This window comes from Scyliorhinus torazame, chromosome 14 (genome assembly GCF_047496885.1).
Source record: "Scyliorhinus torazame isolate Kashiwa2021f chromosome 14, sScyTor2.1, whole genome shotgun sequence".
Lineage (NCBI taxonomy): Eukaryota > Metazoa > Chordata > Chondrichthyes > Carcharhiniformes > Scyliorhinidae > Scyliorhinus > Scyliorhinus torazame.
In genome coordinates, this window is record NC_092720.1 from 217348437 (window position 1) to 217368787 (window position 20351).

At 50.0% G+C, this 20351-nt stretch overlaps 1 protein-coding gene across 1 annotated transcript in view; it reads right to left on the reverse strand.

The window, feature by feature from the left end:
- LOC140389162 (E3 ubiquitin-protein ligase TRIM39-like) overlaps nt 1–20351 on the reverse strand; it is a 71565-nt gene continuing 51214 nt past the window's right edge. Inside the window, exon 11 of the mRNA XM_072473322.1 lies at nt 1–1439. Coding sequence (XP_072329423.1) covers nt 850–1439 — 590 coding nt within the window. The 3' untranslated portion in view covers nt 1–849. The remainder of the gene's footprint in view (nt 1440–20351) is intronic.

Below are 20351 nucleotides of genomic sequence, written 5' to 3' on the forward strand. Positions count from 1 at the left end.
TTTTGTTTAATAGAAGCAAAGCTTTATTTGAGGCAGAGCAGAAAGATGTCAGTAAAGCAGCAACATGTCACAGCAGTAAGGGGGCATTGTACAACATCCCTTCCTTAAGGCAGACTAACCTAACAGGACACAGTGATCACGATGATGGTCTCTATCCTGGGAAATACACCAACCAAGGCTCCTTTTGTGGAGGATTCGCTGCAGCTCTCCCCCCAGGTTCCTGTCCTCTATTTATAAATCCTCAATGTCACATGACTGCCAGTCTCAGAATTTATGTTCCCTGTCCTTTCCCACACTCTGATTATGAAAAAGTGTTAACGCAGATCTTTATTTTCCTACAGGGCAGCAGGGTAGCACAGTGGCAAGCACTGTGGGCTTCAGAGCGCCGGGGTCCCAGGTACGATTCCCCGCTGGGACACGGTCTGTACGGTGTCTGCACGTTCTCCCTGTGTGTGCGTGGGTTTCCTCTGGGTGCTCCTGTTTCCTCCCACAGTCCAAAGACGTGCAGGTTAGGTGGATTGGCCATGATAAATTGCCCTTAGTGTCCAAAAAGGTGAGGAGGGGTTATTGGGTTATGGGGATAGCGTGGAAGTGAGGGCTTGAGTGGGTCGGTGCAGACTCGATGGGCCGAATGGCCTCCTTCTGCACTGTATGTTCTATGTTCTATGCACAGGATTTAACACTCAAACCCTCCTGCCAGTGGGCAACAGCATTGGGAATACTCAATTATGTTTGTGCTTTTGGCTAGTATTTTCCCAGACTCAATGGGTATTTTTCAGTGATTATTGGTGTTATTGGGATTTGCCAAGACTGTGGAGATTCATTGTGATTACCGGTGCTATTGGGTTTTTAGAAACTGTTTTGTTTGGATAAAGGGATAAAACCCTCATCCCCCTGGATTGTTACTGTCCGGGGACAAATCTTCAGTGGATCTGTGTTTTTATCCCCATTCGTAACAGATAAACAGAAATAAGGATAGAGTTTCTCAGTGAATGTTCCAGTGAAAGTGTAGATATGGGATTTGTTATCCGAGTTATAAAAGGAAACCTTCCCTCCCTCATAATCCAGACAGACTCGAATCTTTCTCGGCTTCACCCTCAGCTCGGAGTGTTTTAAGGATTTGGCTCGAGTCAAGACAGTTTTCTCTTCTTTCAGTCTCACTGTCCAGAATCCGTTACCTGGATTCAGGGTGAAAATCGCCTTCCTATTGATGGATTCCTTGGCCACGCCCACAATCCACTCAGTCCTGTTTCCCACCTCCACCTCCCAGGAATGTTTCCCTGATGTGAATCCCTCTGAGCCCAGGACACAGGCGTGGCGAACAAATCTCTCCGGATTGTCGAGGAGCTGCTGTCGTGTCTCTCTCTCTCTCACGGTGCTCAGGTCTTCAGACAGGAGCAGCTTAGGATGGACTGTATTAGGGTCGAAGGTCACTGGAGCTGGGAACAGATGGACACGGATAAAATGTTAGTCCCTCTGTAACTTTCACAGCCGGTTAGTGATTGGTATTACGATCCATTTAATGTCGCGACTGGATGGGAAGATTTCAGAGTGGAACCCTTGCTCAGAGGATTGTAACGTTTATGTGGGGGAACAGAAGCTCAGGGCTGATGATTAGTTTTTAACGTCAAGGAAAAACATTTTTTAAACGTGAATAGTTTGATCATGATACAACACTCCTTTATTCCCCCCTTTGCTTCACAAATTATACAGTTTTCAAAGTTCAACACCCCCCACTCGGAAACCAAATGGCTGATGCCACTCAACCGATCGACAATGTATTTCTGTTCACAATCCCCGCCAGATGATTGACACATGAATGTTTTCAAACTCCATTCCCAAAAAGACACGCTTTGATACCTCCACCCTATCCCCATAACCCAGTAACCCCACCAACACTAAGGGTAATTTTGGACACTAAGGGCAATTTAGCATGGCCAATCCACCTAACCTGCACATCTTTGGACTGTGGGAGGAAACCGGAGCACCCAGAGGAAACCCACACACACACGGGGAGGATGTGCAGACTCTGCACAGACAGTGACCCAAGCCAGAATCGAACCTGGGACCCTGGAGCTGTGAAGCAATTGTGCTATCCACAATGCTACCGTGCTTCCCATGGACTATTCTCTGAGGGAAAACTGCAGGTAATGTTTGTCGATTTCAGTAGTTAAAATGACAGGGAGCAGCAGAACCAAGAATATTTTTCCTCTTCACCCACGAATGACGAGAATGTGGCCTGTGTGAAATTTGCATAATTTATGCGCTACTCAACAACACTTGCTTTTGTCCTGTGATACTTTTCTGAATGCGTGTGGGAGGATGATTTCAAAAGACAGCATTGTTCACAGGGATTGGAGTGTTTGTTATATATTCAAGTATGGTGTAAAAATGTAATAGTGGTGACATTTCCACTCTGACACATGGACACACCTTTGAAGACTGGGTTTCACCATTTGGGCTCCTTATCGTAAAATATATTATCATCACAGCAAATTACTGAGGGTGTGGCAATTCAGGAATAAAAGCTGAAATGTTGCAACACTCAGCGGCTCTGTCTATTTCGAAGGGTTTGCTACATCACAGTGAATCAAGGAAAGGATCTGATCCAGCAAAACATCAGGGTTCGAATGTGATCGCCCAAAACATTTAAGTCTAAGATGTACAGAAATTCAGTATTGACAAAAGGAAATTTGTGTAGACTTCAACACTAGCTCAGTGCAGTTTCTTTAGGGGGAAGTAATGGCAGTGGCCAGGGTAACGCTCTGGGGACCTGTGTTCAAATCCCACCAGGGCTGATGGTGAAATTTGCATTCAATAAAAAGTCTTGCATCAAATGCAATGGGGGCGGCAGGTGGCTCAATGGTTCATAGAATTTACAGTGCCATTCGGCCCATCAAGTCTGCACCAGCTCTTGGAAAGAACACCCTACCCAAGCCCACACTCCCATCCGAAACCGGAGCACCCGGAGGAAACCCACGCACACACGGGGAGGACGCGCAGACTCCGCACAGACAGTGGCCCAAGCCGGGAATTGGACCTGGGACCCTGGAGCTGTGAAGCAACTGTGCTAACCACTGTGCTACGGTGCTGCCAACGGCGCTGAGGACCTGGGCTCGAATCCCGGCCCTGGGTCGCTGTCCGTGTGGAGTTTGCACATTCTCCCCGTGTTTGCGTGGGTTTCGGCCCCACAAAGAACAAAGAACAAAGGTACAGCACAGGAACAGGCCCTTCGGCCTGCGCCGACCATGCTGCCCCACTAAACTAAAATCTTATGCACTTCCGGGGTCCGTATCCGTCTATTCCCATCCTATTCATGTATTTATCAAAATGCCCCTTACCCACAACCAAAGATGTCCAGGTTAGGTGGATTGGCCACGCTAATAACCAGGGAAGGGAGGCAGGCAGGGAAGAGATGGTCGAGTGAGGGAACCATGGTTGATAAGAGAGGTTGAATGTCTTGTTAAGAGGAAAAAGGAGACTTATGTAAGGCTGAGGAAACAAGATTCAGACAGGGCATTGGAAGGATACAAGATAGCCAGGAGGGAACTGAAGAAAGGGATTAGGAGAGCTAAGAGAGGGCATGAACAATCTTTGGCAGGTAGGATCAAGGAAAACCCCAAGGCCTTTTACACATATGTGAGAAATATGAGAATGACTAGAGCGAGGGTAGGTCCGATCAAGGACAGTAGCGGGAGATTGTGTATTGAGTCTGAAGAGATAGGAGAGGTCTTGAACGAGTACTTTTCTTCTGTATTTACAAATGAGAGGGGCGATATTGTTGGAGAGGACAGTGTGAAACAGATTGGTAAGCTCGAGGAAATACTTGTTAGGAAGGAAGATGTGTTGGGCATTTTGAAAAACTTGAGGATAGACAAGTCCCCCGGGCCTGACGGGATATATCCAAGGATTCTATGGGAAGCAAGAGATGAAATTGCAGAGCCGTTGGCAATGATCTTTTCGTCCTCACTGTCAACAGGGGTGGTACCAGGGGATTGGAGAGTGGTGAATGTCGTGCCCCTGTTCAAAAAAGGGACTAGGGATAACCCTGGGAATTACAGGCCAGTTAGTCTTACTTCGGTGGTAGGCAAAGTAATGGAAAGGGTACTTAAGGATAGGATTTCTGAGCATCTGGAAAGACACTGCTTGATTAGGGATAGTCAGCACGGATTTGTGAGGGGTAGGTCTTGCCTTACAAGTCTGATTGAATTCTTTGAGGAGGTGACCAAGCATGTGGATGAAGGTAAAGCAGTGGATGTAGTGTACATGGATTTTAGTAAGGCATTTGATAAGGTTCCCCATGGTAGGCTTATGCAGAAAGTAAGGAGGCATGGGATAGTGGGAAATTTGGCCAGTTGGATAACGAACTGGCTAACCGATAGAAGTCAGAGAGTGGTGGTGGATGGTAAATATTCAGCCTGGATCCCAGTTACCAGTGGCGTACCGCAGGGATCAGTTCTGGGTCCTCTGCTGTTTGTGATTTTCATTAATGACTTGGATGAGGGAGTTGAAGGGTGGGTCAGTAAATTTGCAGACGATACGAAGATTGGTGGAGTTGTGGATAGTGAGGAGGGCTGTTGTCGGCTGCAAAGAGACATAGATAGGATGCAGAGCTGGGCTGAGAAGTGGCAGATGGAGTTTAACCCTGAAAAGTGTGAGGTTGTCCATTTTGGAAGGACAAATATGAATGCGGAATACAGGGTTAACGGTAGAGTTCTTGGCAATGTGGAGGAGCAGAGAGATCTTGGGGTCTATGTTCATACATCTTTGAAAGTTGCCACTCAAGTGGATAGAGCTGTGAAGAAGGCCTATGGTGTGCTCGCGTTCATTAACAGAGGGATTGAATTTAAGAGCCGTGAGGTGATGATACAGCTGTACAAAACTTTGGTAAGGCCACATTTGGAGTACTGTGTACAGTTCTGGTCGCCTCATTTTAGGAAGGATGTGGAAGCTTTGGAAAAGGTGCAAAGAAGATTTACCAGGATGTTGCCTGGAATGGAGAGTAGGTCTTACGAGGAAAGGTTGAGGGTGCTAGGCCTTTTCTCATTAGAACGGAGAAGGATGAGGGGTGACTTGATAGAGGTTTATAAGATGATCAGGGGAATAGATAGAGTAGACAGTCAGAGACTTTTTCCCCGGGTGGAACAAACCATTACAAGGGGACATAAATTTAAGGTGAAAGGTGGAAGATATAGGAGGGATATCAGAGGTAGGTTCTTTACCCAGAGAGTAGTGGGGGCATGGAATGCACTGCCTGTGGAAGTAGTTGAGTCGGAAACATTAGGGACCTTCAAGCAGCTATTGGATAGGTACATGGATTACGGTAAAATGATATAGTGTAGATTTATTTGTTCTTAAGGGCAGCACGGTAGCATTGTGGATAGCACAATGCTTCACAGCTCCAGGGTCCCAGGTTCGATTCCGGCTTGGGTCACTGTCTGTGCGGAGTCTGCACGTCCTCCCCGTGTCTGCGTGGGTTTCCTCCGGGTGCTGCGGTTTCCTCCCACAGTCCAAAGATGTGCAGGTTAGGTGAATTGGCCAATGATAAATTGCCCTTAATGTCCAAAATTGCCCTTGGTGTTGGGTGGAGGTGTTGAGTTTGGGTAGGGTGCTCTTTCCAGGAGCCGGTGCAGACTCAAAGGGCCGAATGGCCTCCTTCTGCACTGTAAATTCAATGATAATCTATGATTAATCTAGGACAAAGGTTCGGCACAACATCGTGGGCCGAAGGGCCTGTTCTGTGCTGTATTTTCTATGTTCTGTGTTCGAAATTGCCCCTTAATTGGAAAAAAAATTGGGTACTCTAAATTTTAAAAAAAGGTCTAACAATGACCATGAAACCATGGAGAAAAACCATCTGGTTCACTTAGTGCTCCTTAAGGAAAGGAAATCTGACATCCTTGTGTGCTCAGATTCACAGGAATGTGGTTGACTCTGAAATGCCTTCTTATCTGGCCCAGAAAGCTACTTAATTCCGGGGCAATGAGGGCTGGACAATAAATGTTGGCCAGCAATGAATTTTTTAAAAATCCAGTTTTAATCACAGCTGCATATTAACAGTTTGATATCGAAATGCATTTTAATCCACTCCGGTGACTGCGTCTGGGATTGTCCAAACTTTTTGTTCAATTAATTAAGTACAAATATTATGATTTCAAGTTACAGTGGTCCAAGATTAAACGTCGCCCAATCAGCGATCCTCAATCTTCTTGATCAAATGCGGTCTACTGCTACGTCTGGGTGGGAATAGAGGGATATGGATGCTGGAAGTGTCGAATGTTACAGGTTAGATGGGCGGCCTAGTCGGCGCAGGCTTAGAGGGCCAAAGAGCCTGTTCCTGTGCCGTACTGTTCCTTGTACTTATGTACTGCAAGCTCTTCAAAATGTGTAGGAAACAAACTATCTTCTTAGGAGAAAAGGAGACAGAGTATGTCCAGGTAGTTAGCAGTTTGGCCTATTCCTCCCCCTGAAAAACTGGATTGACCTTGTGTTGAAGTCTACACACAGGTGAGTGAACTGAAGATTCAAGTAAAGTTGCTATAGTCCCAGATGACCATAGGCTACTTTCCCCTTTTGAGGGGGAGAGCTGACTGGTGATGATTTAACCTGAGGATCGACACACCTCAGGCCAGGGGCGAGGTTGAGAAGGCAGGGCTACACCTCGGTCAGTAACCTCTCCTGTCCCAAATCCTGCAGTCTTGGGAATTCCCATATAGTGAGTCGGTTCCAATACTATTTCCCGCTCGAATAAGGAGGCAGCTTTAGGTGGGAGCAGACAGGAATGTCAGGGACAGGAGCGAGCTACATTAAAACTGCAAAATGTTGCTGCCTTTACTGGAGGCTGGTTTTGTGGAAGCTCAGGGTCAGTCAGTGATTGATTACATTCAGCAATCAAATCTGTTACGTGTTCAATGTCCTCCATGTTTTCAATAACACTGGACACGAGGGATATGGGAGGCAGAATCAGCTAATTGTTTTCAAAGGACACGAGTTAACTATTGCAATTTAAACATCTTAAATGACACATTGATACCCCCACTGGGATTTCAGGGCCTGGGCAATTATTCAGCACACAATGACAAGTGGAAGCACACCTGACAATGATGTACTTTAACAGAAACCCGACTGAAGTAAAATCTAATCAGTTACAGACCATTATATAGTTATTGGAAAGAGACCAGTCCATTCTACCAATGGAGCTCTTGAATTTAGCACTTGAAATACCTCAACATACAAGGCTACTGTGCTGGAAATAAGTATTTGAATAGTTAAGTGCGTGATAGTCTGCTTGGACGCAATGGGCCGAGAGGCCTTTTTCCATGCTTTAAAACTCGATGATTCTCATAGAGCGAGCTCTTCTAATAGAGTGAGTTCTCCCAGTGAGCCAGAGAGGACACAGCCAGAGTGAGACAGCAAAGAGTGAGTTTGGGAATTTGAATCTAGGTGGGAATTCGAAGCTTGGGGGTAGGAGGTGCTTTTTAATCCCTGGTCAGTGACTGGTAAAAGAGTTTTTCTGTTCATCGCCTATTTATTTTTTTCTTTCGTTTTTTGGAATTGTAGTTGTATAAGTTAACCTAAGGTTTAAGACATGGCAGGAGATCTCAGGCCCGTGTCACGCTCCTCGTGTGCGATGTGGGAGCTCAGGGACACATCCACTGTCCCTGGCTCCTTCACGTGCAAGAAGTGTGTCCAGTTGCAGCTCCTGTTAGACAGTTTGATGGCTCTGGAGCTGCAGATGGACTCACTTTGGAGCATCCACGATGCTGAGGACGTCGTGGATAGCACGTTTAGCGAGTTGGTCACACCGCAGGTAAAAGTTACTGAGGAAGATAGAAAATTGGTGACCAAAAGACAGAGCAAGAGTAGGAAGGCAGTGCAGGTGTCCCCTGCGGCCATCTCCCTGCAAAACAGATATACCGCTTTGGATACTGTTGAGGGAGATGGCTCACCAGGGGAAGGCAGCAGCAGCCAGGTTCATGGCACCGTGGCTGGCTCTGCTGTGCAGCTGGACAGGAAGACGAATGGCAGGGCTATAGTGATAGGGGACTCAATCGTAAGGGGAATAGACAGGCGGTTCTGCGTACGCAATCGAGACTCTAGGATGGTATGTTGCCTCCCTGGTGCAAGGGTCAAGGATGTCTCGGAGCGGCTGCAGGACATTCTGGGGAGGGGAGGGTGAACAGCCAGCTGTCGTGGTGCACATAGGCCCCAATGATATAGGTAGAAAATGGGACGAGGTCCGACAAGCTGAATTCAGGGCGTTAGGAGTTAAACTAATAAGTAGGACCTCAAAGGTAGTAATGTCAGGATTGCTACCAGTGCCACGAGCTAGTCAGAGTAGGACTGTCAGGATAGATAGGATGAATGCGTGGCTCGAGAGATGGTGCAAGAGGGAGGGATTCAAATTCCTGGGGCATTGGAACCGGTTCTGGGGGAGATAGGACCAGTACAAACCGGACGGTCTGCACCTGGGCAGGACTGGAACCGATGTCCTGGGGGGGGGGGGGTTTGCTAGAGCTGTTGGGGAGGGTTTAAACTAATGTGGCAGGGGGATGGGAACCAATGCAGGAAGTTGGAAGGTAGTAAAACAGGGACAGAAACAAAAGGCAGTAAGGGGGAAAGTGTAAGGCAGAGAAGCCATAGTCAAAAATCAAAAAGGGCGACAGTACAAGGTACAGTGACTGAGGGGAGCTCAGTGAATAGGACCAGTAATACTAAAAGGAATGAAACGGGAAGTAAAAAAATTAATGGTCAGCGACGTGGCAGGTTGTTACATGAAGATCATAGAATTTACAGTGCAGAAGGAGGCCATTCGACCCATCGAGTCTGCACCGGCTCTTGGAAAGAGCACCCTACCCAAGGTCAACACCTCCACCCTATCCCCATAACCCAGTAACCCCACCCAACACTAAGGGCAATTTTGGACACTAAGGGCAATTTATCATGGCCAATCCACCTAACCTGCACATCTTTGGACTGTGGGAGGAAACCGGAGCACCCGGAGGAAACCCATGCACACACGGGGAGGATGTGCAGACTCCGCACAGACTGACCCAAGCCGGAATCGAACCTGGGACCCTGGAGCTGTGAAGCAATTGTGCTATCCACAAGGCTACCGTGCTGCCCACTCGAGAGATATGGGTTCAACGACAAGGAAAATTAGGAGAAACGTTAAGAAGAAGTATAACTTAGGAGAGGTTACTGACCGAGGTGTAGCCACCTGGGTTGGCCACTTCCCGACTTAAAATGGAGAACCGCAAAGACTACAGGGAAATTCAGCCAACACAGACAAAAACTAGCAAGTGCAGAAATCCTGTGTATTAGAACTTGCAAAAGCCCAGACAGCACTGAAACCAGCAGCCATCTGCATATTAATGAGCGATCCCCGGAAACAATTGAAACACTTAAGGTGAATAAGGCCAAGCCAGACTCCTCGACGCCAGCAGTAGCCAAGGCAAAGGAAGGCCAACGGACGCACAGGTACCGCCCAGCAATCAGGGAACAACTCCAGTATTGGAGAAATCGATCCAAGTGATCAGAACACAGTCCAATCACTTGGAACCAGGTACGGGGTCCGCCCCGAAGGGCGGGAAGCCCCTGGGGACTATAAAGTAGTTCAAATCGGTCTTCTTGGCAGGGTCACTCAGCAACTCGAATAACCCTTGAGAGTGAACTGCCTAAGCTGCCGCATCAACCAAGTAAGTCTCCAGTCAATGCTACGAGATAGGCGCTCCTAGCTACCAGTCCATACCAGCTTTTGAATCCTGCAAACTCAGATCGAACAAAAGGCCATTTGTTCCCTGACCTGGTGGGCCAGTTCCGAAGCTAAGTATAGGCCTTTTAGTATTGAGTTTAGTCTAGAAAGTAGAGTTTCTGCATGAGTAGTGATTTACTGTGTATAATAAATGTGTTTTGATTTGAATCTTACTAATTGGTGTGTTGAGTTATTGATCAGCACTTGAACTTGAACCTTGTGGCGGTATCATAAAGATACCTGGCGACTCTAGAGCAAAAGTTATAGAAACAGAGCAAATTCAGTAATGCCCAACGGGCAATGAATTAAGAGCCAACCAAAGGTAGCAACATATTACTGGTGACATCCTGACGGGACCCGACTTAGAAGTGGCTGAACCACTCCGGGAGAACCCAAAAATTTGAATTAGAATCCAATTGGGAACAGAAACATTCACAAGTGTTCAAGCAGTTCTGCTCAATCCTCATAATTCGGAAGTGTGTTAATGCTTGCGTAACTAACAGGGCTATAAGGTAAAACTGATAGATTCTTGTTGCGAAAAACTGTCGGGAGTTTGTATTCCGGAAAATAGTAAAAGCCGTACCCGTAATTACAGCACCGCCTTAGTACCCCTTGTTCAAAATTTTAAGAGAGTATTCAGAGAGGAAAGATGGCAATGCAGGCAATGCAACGCCTCATGAACCCTGAAGAATTTGTGGTCGCAGCGACCAGCAGCAGAGTAGGACAGTGTTCCGTTTGGGAAGAAGCGATCAGGAAATATCGCAAAGGGAAGGGATGGCCCCTTTGGAGTGAATTCTGTGATAATAAGGAAACAGGGCCCGGGAGTATAGAACATACTTGGTGGGAGAACCTGTCAGAGATCCATAAGAAAAGCTTGGGAAAAGCTTGCAAGCCGATGGCAATTGTGTCCTGTTTAGCACAATTGCGAGGCACAGAGGAGGTCGTTCGGATGCTCCGCAAAGAGATAGAGGAGACATATCGAATGGGCAAGGTCGATGTTAGCGAGATCGAGAAAAAGAATATAGAATTAAGAAGGAAGTTGGCAGCAAAGGACGTAGAGGTGGATGATGCCAAGCGGGCACACCAGTCTTGTCTAGCGCATCTGAGCAGCTTCCAAACCCAGTACGAAAAGGCCTATCAGGACATGCAAGTCCTGGTAAGAGAAGAGACAGAGAAACAGGTAGAGGCATTGCAAAGGCAGTGCAGTGATTTAAAAGCAGCGTTAAGAGCACTCCATGCTGCTACCATGGAGCACAGACAAAGCTCATTAGATCATGCAGGAAGCAGATTGCGGAACTGCAATCTTTGCTTTCGGTTCAAAATGGGTTTCAGAGCACCTTTGGATCCCAATTAGATGAGGAAGACGGCCCTGATTGGCAAGAATTAAATGAAACCGTGCATAGGTATGTTCAGGGAACATGTGCGCAAGAAAAGCCCCAAAGGAGAAAAGCACCCAACCCCCCACAGAGCAGATAGATCAGGCACCCATGAATCCAGTCACTACCCACCGCACAGTCACATCGGAAGGAGACGCGGAATTCCTTTACACCATCCCCTTAACCGTGACCCAATTACGGGACGCGTGGAAAAAGATCACACGGTTCCTGCCCACCTCAGACCCCCACCACTTCTTTGCTAGAGTAAAGCAGCAGGCGACCATGTACGGCCTGGATGAGTGTGAGCACGTGAAGCTCACAGTTTGAGTTTAGACCCTTCAGTCGTAGCAGCCCTTCCCGACCCACAGAATGTAGGAAGAGGCACCCTTGCAGACCCGGTAGAAGGCCTGAATAAGTGCAGGCAGATAAAGACAAACATCCCACAGCGTTTGCTGGACGCCTGTGGATTAATTTTACAGCCGTTTTCGGCAATTTAGACCGCGCCCATTTGTCCCAAGACGGTATGGCCAAATGGACCCGCACCCTTATCTCCCATGCCACAGAGGCAGGACAAAAGGCCTGTACCAATTATGACCCCTCAGAAGAAGCACACAATGAGAAGTGGGTTTTAAAAAGGTTGTCCCGCTCCTGGGAGCAATCTGTCCAACACAAACCCGCAATTAGGAAACCCGAAGAACAGCAGGCAGAGGCAGATATCCACGCAGTTAAGACGCACCAGAACCCCGCATGGGTGAACGAAGGCAGGAACAGCCCCCCACAGATACCACAGGAGTGTTACAACTGTGGACAATTAGGTCACTTTGCACGAGAATGCAATGCCCCACGAAAGCTACAGAGAGCCCAGCAGGCAGGCACTCTGAATAAGAATAGGACAGAGCCCATACATAGTGTGAGCACCCGTTCAGACCAGACATTAACGGAACTGACTGACGGTGTTCGGGCTTCTCCAGTTGGGTCTGCGACACCCTTTGGGATAGGTCCGGCCGACCAGTAGTTGCAGCAAAAGTACGGAGACACCCATCGAATTTCTCTGGGACACAGGAGGGTCCCACACCACAATTAATTCCTGCACCATGTTCCAAAAAGACACGTGGCCCACTACAGCCACAATCACCCTCAGCGGCTTCACAGACCACTCACAGCAGGGACACATCACAGCCCCTGTACCCATTCAAATTGGCAATATTGCGACAAGACACACCATAGTTTTTGTCGATCTACCCCACACAGCAGAACACATTTTGGGCATTGATTTTATGAACTCCCACCACCTTTCATTTGATCCAGTAAACCAATGTGTCTGGAAAATGGCAAAATCCGCAAGAGCCCCCGCAACGCTCACAGTAGGCGAGTATGCAAACAAGATTAGCACAGTCGGCGATTTCTGGTTTGACCCGACCACGATTAGCACAGACAAGCAGGTTAGGGCAGTTCTGCAGAAGCACAGGACAGTATTCACGACCCACAAGCACGACTGTGGACGGATGACTGGTTCCGTTCAAATCACAGGACCTGACCCGAGACCCCAAATGCAATACAGATTTCCCCAAGAGGCAGAGGGAGAAATCTCAAAAGTTATCGATAGCTTATTGGAGTAGGGCATACTTAGATCGGTAGACTCTACTAATAATGCCCCGATTTAGCCAGTGAGAAAGCCCAATGGATCATGGCGATTGACCAGCGATTACCGGGAACTCAACAAAGTCACCCCCGCAGCAGCCCCCACGGTAGCCACAAATCCCGAGACGATGCTCAAACAGGGACTCAACTCACGATATTTTACGGTTTTGGACATCAGTAATGGATTCTGGTCCATTCCATTGGCAAAAGCATGCCAATACAAATTTGCCTTCACTTTTAAAGGTCAGCAGTACACATGGACATGCCTGCCACAAGGATTCCACAACTCCCCCTCCATTTTCCACCGACAGCTGGCAAATGGATTATCAACATTTTCTTGCCCCGCATGTCTGGTGCAGTATGCGGACGACCTATTACTGCAGACAGACACCAAGGCAGAGCACATCGAGCTTCTGGCCGAACTCCTGGAACTCCTACAGCAAATTGGATGCAAAGTAAACCCCAAAAAGGCCCAAATTTTGGAAAACAAAATGATGTATTTGGGTACGATCATCATGCATGGTAAACGCGAGATCGAGCATAAAAGAATTGACTCAATTGTCAAATTGCCCCTTCCCCAGAATGTTTCAGCCCTCCGGTCGTTTTTAGGACTGGTTGGCTACTGCCGAAACCATATTGACGGTTTCGCCAGCAAGGCAGCGCCCCTCTCGGAACTCCAAAAGAAAGGAGCCCCTTGGGAATGGCTTCCGCAGCATACGGATGCTGTGGATGCTTTGAAAAGAGCTCTCATTGCAGCCCCCGCACTATAGGTTCCAGACCCGCTTTCCCCCTATGCTATAGAGATAAGCGAGCACAGGCCGCACCCTTTCGGCCGTGCTCCTCCAGGAACGGGACGAACAATTAAGACCTGTGGCTTACGTCTCCAGAGTTTTAGATCCTGTGGAGCAGGGATTTTCAGCCTGTGAAAGGCACCTGCTCGCAGTTTTCTGGGAGGTTCAGTATTTTTCATACATCACCGGACTAAACTCCATCACAATCCTCACGGAACACACCCCTACCCAACCTTTACTAGACAGACGACTTAAGGACGGTACAGTAAGCCAGATTAGAGCAGCCAGGTGGACCCTTCTTTTGCAGGGACAGGACATCACTGTTAAAAGGACCAAGACCCACACTTTCCTAGCCGACAAACTTCAGTACCCAGGCACCCCCCACGATTGTGAAATCATCTCACCGCACCACAACACAGGCCCCTTTATCGCAAAAACACCCCCCAGAAAGATAGGTAGTTCACCCCAGAGCCCCCAGCACACAGACACGTGCGCACCTTTGAGGATATTTGTGGATGGATCTTCCACAGTATTAGACGGGAAGCGCATTACAGGATGTGGCGTTTATGTAGAGGACGCGCAGGGACGCGCCCTAGAAGAAATCTCCTTAAAACTACCAGGACACTTAGGCGCGCAGGCGGCAGAACTAGCACCTGTTGCATACATTGTGGATCACCCAGATTCCTTCCCCAGCCCAGCAGACATATACTCGGACAGCCTCTATCTCTGCAATAGCCTTATAGAATTCCTACCCCTGTGGAAAGCAAGAGGATTTGTTTCCGCAGACAGAAAACCCCTCCCTTCAGCCCCATTGATCTGCCACATTTTAGAGAAAGCACAGGACAGGACATTTGTAATTGTTAAAGTTCGAAGTCACCACCGTTCCTCCCCACCTGGAAATGTAAAAGCCGACGCACTGGCTAAAGCAGGTTCCAGGCATGGATATTTTTGGACACCCCCCGAAAGCGCCCCAGTGAATGCAGTTCAGGTCTCATAGACTAATATCGAGAATTTACTGCAGGCCCAGAAGCAAGATAGCAATCTCAGGGAAATTTTGAAAGGAAAATTTCCAGCACCTTGCGTTAGATTTTAAAATGCACTAACCACACATGACGGTGTGGTCCTAAAAGACACCTTTTATGTGGTTCCTGAGCAGGACAGGAATCAGCTTATTTGTTTGTTCCATGACAGTCATGGGCATCAGGGAATTGATCCCACTACAGCCCACCTCAGGCAGCTCTGTTGATGGCCAAGTTTAAAAGAAGACGTTATGCACTTTGTTGAAAATTGCCTTATCTGTGCCCAAAACAATCCGGACAGATTTGCAAAGAAAGCTCAACTTAGCCACACCCGCTCCGTTAATGGCCCCTGGACTAACCTCCAGATTGATTTTATAGGACAATTGCCCCCTTGCAGGAAATGTTACAAGTACGTATTAGTCGTCATAGACACTTTTACAAAATGGGTAGAGGCATTCCTATCCAGAACCAACGCGACATAGACCACAGCCAAGATCTTAACCCACCACATCTTTACGAGATGGGGACTCCCCCGCAGCATTGAATCCGACCAAGGTTCCCATTTTACGGGAAGTGTCATGAAGAATGTCCTCACGATATTTGGCATTACCCAAAAATTCCACATCGCATACCACCCCCAGTCAAATGGTATCGTGGAGTGAATGAATCAGACCCTCAAAGCAACCCTCAGAAAAATGGTCCAACGAAACAACACCACTTGGGATTCAGTCCTCCCTTTTTTGAGAAATACAGTTTCGACATCCACAGGATACACCCCACACACTCTCATGACCGGACGCCTCGATGGGCCGAATGGCCTCCTTCTGCACAGTAAATTCTATGATTCTATGAAAGGCACAGAATTTTTATTAGGACTTGACTTGACCAGCCTCGAAGTGACGGCCCTCACACATGAGAACGCAGTGAAACAGTGAGTCAAAAATGTAAAAACGGCTCAGCTAGCAGCCGCAGTAAGATTAGGCACAAGGAAGAAACAGAGCAAGGCCTGTTTCGACAAGACAGTGAATGCGACTGAGTTTAAGGTTGGACATCAGGTCATGCTCGCCATTCACTTTTATTTGTAAATAATTTTTATTAAAGGTTTTCATAAAATATCAACAACCGAATAAGAAAAAAAAAGGAACCCAACAGGGTTAAGTACAAAACACAATCTAGAAAAGCAAACCCCCATACCCTCCCCCCCTTGTACATAAATAATAAATTAACATTAACACCCCGACTTAACACAACAGGTATATACACCCCTTCAGACCCTTCAGTGTAAATAACAAAAACAATAATAAAGTAAACCCCCCCACCCCGAGCTGCTGCTGCCATTGACCAATGTCTATTGTTCTGCCAGGAAGTCTAAGAACGGTTGCCACCGCCTAAAGAACCCTTGTACCGACCCTCTCAAGGCGAATTTCACCCTCTCCAATTTAATGAACCCTGCCATATCGCTGATCCAGGATTCCACGCTTGGGGGCCTCGCATCCTTCCACTGAAGAAGAATCTTTCGCCGGGCTACCAGGGGCGCAAAGGCCAGAATTCCGGCCCCTTTCGCCTCCTGCACTCCCGGCTCCTCTGCCACTCCAAATATTGCGAGCCCCCAGCCCGGTTTGACCCTGGATCCGACCACCCTCGACACCGTCCTCGCTACGCCCTTCCAAAATTCCTCCAGCGCTGGGCATGCCCAGAACATATGGGTGTGATTTGCTGGGCTCCCTGAGCACCTAACACACCTATCCTCACCCCCAAAAAACCGGCTCATCCTTGTCCCAGTCATGTGTGCCCTGTGCAGCACCTTAAACTGTATGAGGCTGAGCCTCGCGCACGAAGAGGAAGAATTCACCCTCCCCAGGGCATCTGCCCACGTCCCCTCTTCGATCTCCTCTCCCACCTCCTCCTCCTGCATCACCTGGTAAGTTTCCGAGATCTTTCCACTCCCACCCACCCCTCCGAGAGCACCATGTCCTGTACTGGGTGTGGCAGTAGCCGCGGGAATTCCACCACCTGCCGTCTGGCAAATGCCCTTACCTGTAAGTACCTGAAGGTGTTCCCTGGGGGGAGCCCGTACTTCTCCTCCAGCTCACCCAGGATCGTAAACTTCCCATCCACAAATAGGTCCCCCAACTTTCTTTTCCCTGCCCTGTGCCACCCCGAAAACCCTCCACCTGTTCTTCCTGGGGTGAACCGGTGGTTCTCCCGTAATGGGGTCCATGCTGAGGCCCCAACTTCCCCCCTGTGCCGCCTCCATTGCCCTCAAACTTTGAGGGCAGCCGCCACCACCGGGCTCGTGGTATACCTCCTTGGAGGGAGTGGCAGCGGCGCCGTTGCCAGCGCGCCCAGACTCGTACCCACACAGGACGCCGTCTCCAGCCTCTTCCATGCAGCCCCCTCCCCATCCATCATCTACTTGCGCACCATCGTCGCATTGGCGGCCCAGTAGTACCCACAGAGGTTGGGCAGCGCCAGTCCCCCCCTATCTCTACTCCGCTCCAGGAACACCCTTCTCACCCTCGGAGTCCCTCGCGCCCACACAAACCCCATTATACTCCTGTTAACCTGCCTGAAAAAAGCCTTCGGGATAAACACGGGGAGGCACTGGAACAGGAACAAAAACCTTGGGAGCACCGTCATTTTGATTGACTGCACCCGATCCGCCCAGGACAGTCTCTTGAACTCCTCCTCCATTTGCTCCATCAGCCTTGTAAAATTAAGCCTTTGCAGAGCCCCCTAGCTCCTGGCCACCTGGACCTTCAAATACCTGAAGCCCCTCTCCGCCTTTTTTAGTGGGAGCTCGCCAATCCCCCTCTCCTGGTCCCCTGGATGAACTACAAACAGCTCGCTCTTCCCCATGTTGAGCTTGTACCCCGTAAAGTCCCCGAATTCCCTAAGAATCCTCATTACCACCGGCATTCCTCCCACCGGGTCCGCCACATACAGCAGCAGGTCGTCCGCATAAAGCGACACCCTGTGCTCCTCCCCACCCCGCACCAACCCCCTCCAGTTCCTTGACTCCCTCAGTGCCATAGCCAGGGGTTCAATCGCCAGTGCGAAGAGCAGGGGGGACAGGGGGCACCCCTGTCTCGTCCCTCGGTGCAACCGAAAGTACTCGGACCTCCTCCTGTTTGTGGCCACACTTGCCATCGGGACCTCATACAACAGCCCAAACCCCTCCCCAAACCCGAACCTCTTCAGCACCTCCCACAGGTACCCCCACTCTACCCTATCGAAGGCTTTCTCAGCGTCCATCGCCACCACTATCTCCGCCTCCACCTCCCTCGCCGGCATCATGATAATGTTCAAAAGCCTCCGCACATTCGCGTTCAACTGTCTCCCCTTCACAAACCCCGTCTGGTCTTCATGGATGATCGGCGGCACACAATCCTCAATCCTTGTGGCTAAGACCTTCGCCAGCATCTTGGCATCTACATTTAGCAAGGAAATCGGTTTGTAAGACCCACATTGCAGGGGATCCTTGTCCCGCTTCAGGATCAAGGAGATCAGTGCCCGGGACATCGTCGGGGGCAAAGCCCCCCCTCCCTTGCCTCATTAAAGGTCCTAACTAACAGCGGGCCCAACAGGTCCATATAATTTTTATAGAACTCGACCGGGAAACCGTCCGGCCCCGGTGCCTTCCCCGCCTGCATGCTTCCTGTCCCTTTGATCAGCTCCTCCAGCCCAATCGGAACCCCAGTCCCGCCACTAGTCCATCTTCCACCTTCGGAAACCTCAATTGGTCCAGGAAACGGCCCATCCCTCCCTCCTCCCGTGGGGGCTCGGATCGGTACAATTCCTCGTAGGAGTCCCTGAAGACCCCATTGATGCCAACCCCACTCCACACCACACTCCCTCCCCTGTCCTTAGCTCCCCCCGATCTCCCTCGCTGCGTCCCGCTTCCGAAGCTGATGCGCCAGCATCCGGCTTGCCTTTTCCCCATACTCGTAAATCTCCACTGCACCTCCGCCTTCCTGGTGGTCACGAGGTCGAATTCGGCCTGGAGGCTACGCCTCTTCCTCAACAATCCTTCCTCGGGCTCCTCCGTATACCTCCTGTCTACCCTCACCATCTCCCCCATCAGCCTCTCTCTCTCCCCCGCTCCCTCCGCTCCTTGTGGGCCCTAATGGAGATCAGCTCTCCCCTCACCACCGCCTTCAGTGCCTCCCAGACCATCCCCACTCGGATCTCCCCGTTGTCGTTGGTCTCCAGGTACCTCTCTATACTTCCTCGGACCCGCTCGCTCACCTCCTCGTCCGCCAGCAGCACCACCTCCAAGCGCCACAGCGGGCGCTGGTCCCTCTCCTCCCCCATCTCCAAGTCCACCCAATGCGGGGCGTGGTCCGAAATGGCTATTGCCGAATACTCAGTATCCTCTACTCTCGCTATCAGCGCCCTACTCATAATAAAAAAGCCGATCCGGGAATAAGACTTATGGACATGTGAGAAGAATGAAAATTCCCTGGCCCCCGGCCTTGCAAATCTCCACGGGTCCACCCCTCCCATTTGGTCCATAAACCCCCTCAGCACTCTAGCCGCAGCCGGCTTCCTACCCGTCCTAGACCTGGAGCGATCCAGTGCCGGATCCAGCACCGTGTTAAAGTCTCCCCCCATTATCAGGCCCCCCACTTCCAAGTCTGGGATCCGACTCAACATGCGCCGCATAAAACCCTCATCGTCCCAGTTCGGGGCATACACATTGACCAGTACCACCCTCTCTCCCTGCAACTTACCACTTACCATTATGCACCTACCGCCATTATCTGCCACAATGCTCGACACCTCGAATGACACCTTCTTTCCCACCAAGATCGCCACCCCTCGATTTTTGGCATCTAGCCCCGAGTGAAACACCTGACCTACCCACTCTTTCCTCAATCTTACCTAGTCTGCCACCTTCAGGTGGGTCTCCTGAAGCATAACCACATCCGCCTTGAGCCCCTTCTGGTGCGCGAACACGCGGGCCCGCTTAATCGGCCCATTCAGTCCCCTTACATTCCAGGATATCAGCCGGATCAGGGGGCTACCCACCCCCCTCCCCCGCCGACTAGACATGACCCCTCCTCGGCCAGCCACGCGCCCGCACCCCACGCTCGGCCCGTTCCCCACGGCGGCAGACCCCGCCCCGCCCCCCCCTACTCACTCCAGCTCCCCCTTGACTATAGCAGCAGCAACTCGATTACCCCCCACCCCCCACCCCCACCCGGCTAGGACCCATCCTAGCTGATTTACGAACCCCATTGCACTTCCGCAAGTCAGCTGACTCCTGCTGAACCCGGCTACTCCCGCCTCTCCTCCGACTCCTCCCATTGTGTGGCACACCCTCCTCTCCCGTCCCCATCCATAGGCTCTCCCCCTCTCCCTTCCGTTCTAAGCGCGGGAAACAACCCTCGCTTCCCTGCCCCGGCCCCGCCCCCTCCAGTCTTCAGCGCGGGAAAAAGCCCACGCTTTCCACCTACCCGGCCCCGCCACCTCTGACGCAGCTCCTTTTACAGGCCCGGTCCCCTCACCCCTGACTCGGGCCTCCCCCTCCCCTGTGGGGGCCCATCTCACCGCCGTCCACTCCCCCTGTTCCGTTTACCTACCCCACTCCAAGAGCCCCTCCGATCAACCCAACCAAAACAGTGCCCAACCCGCCCCAGCCACCCTCACCGACCCGAAAGAGAAAACCACAGAGAAAAAGAAACCCAGAGCAATACAAAGGCCCCCCCTTCAAAACAAAAATAAACGTAACATATCAACCGCAGTCCCCAATCGCCCATCCCAACCC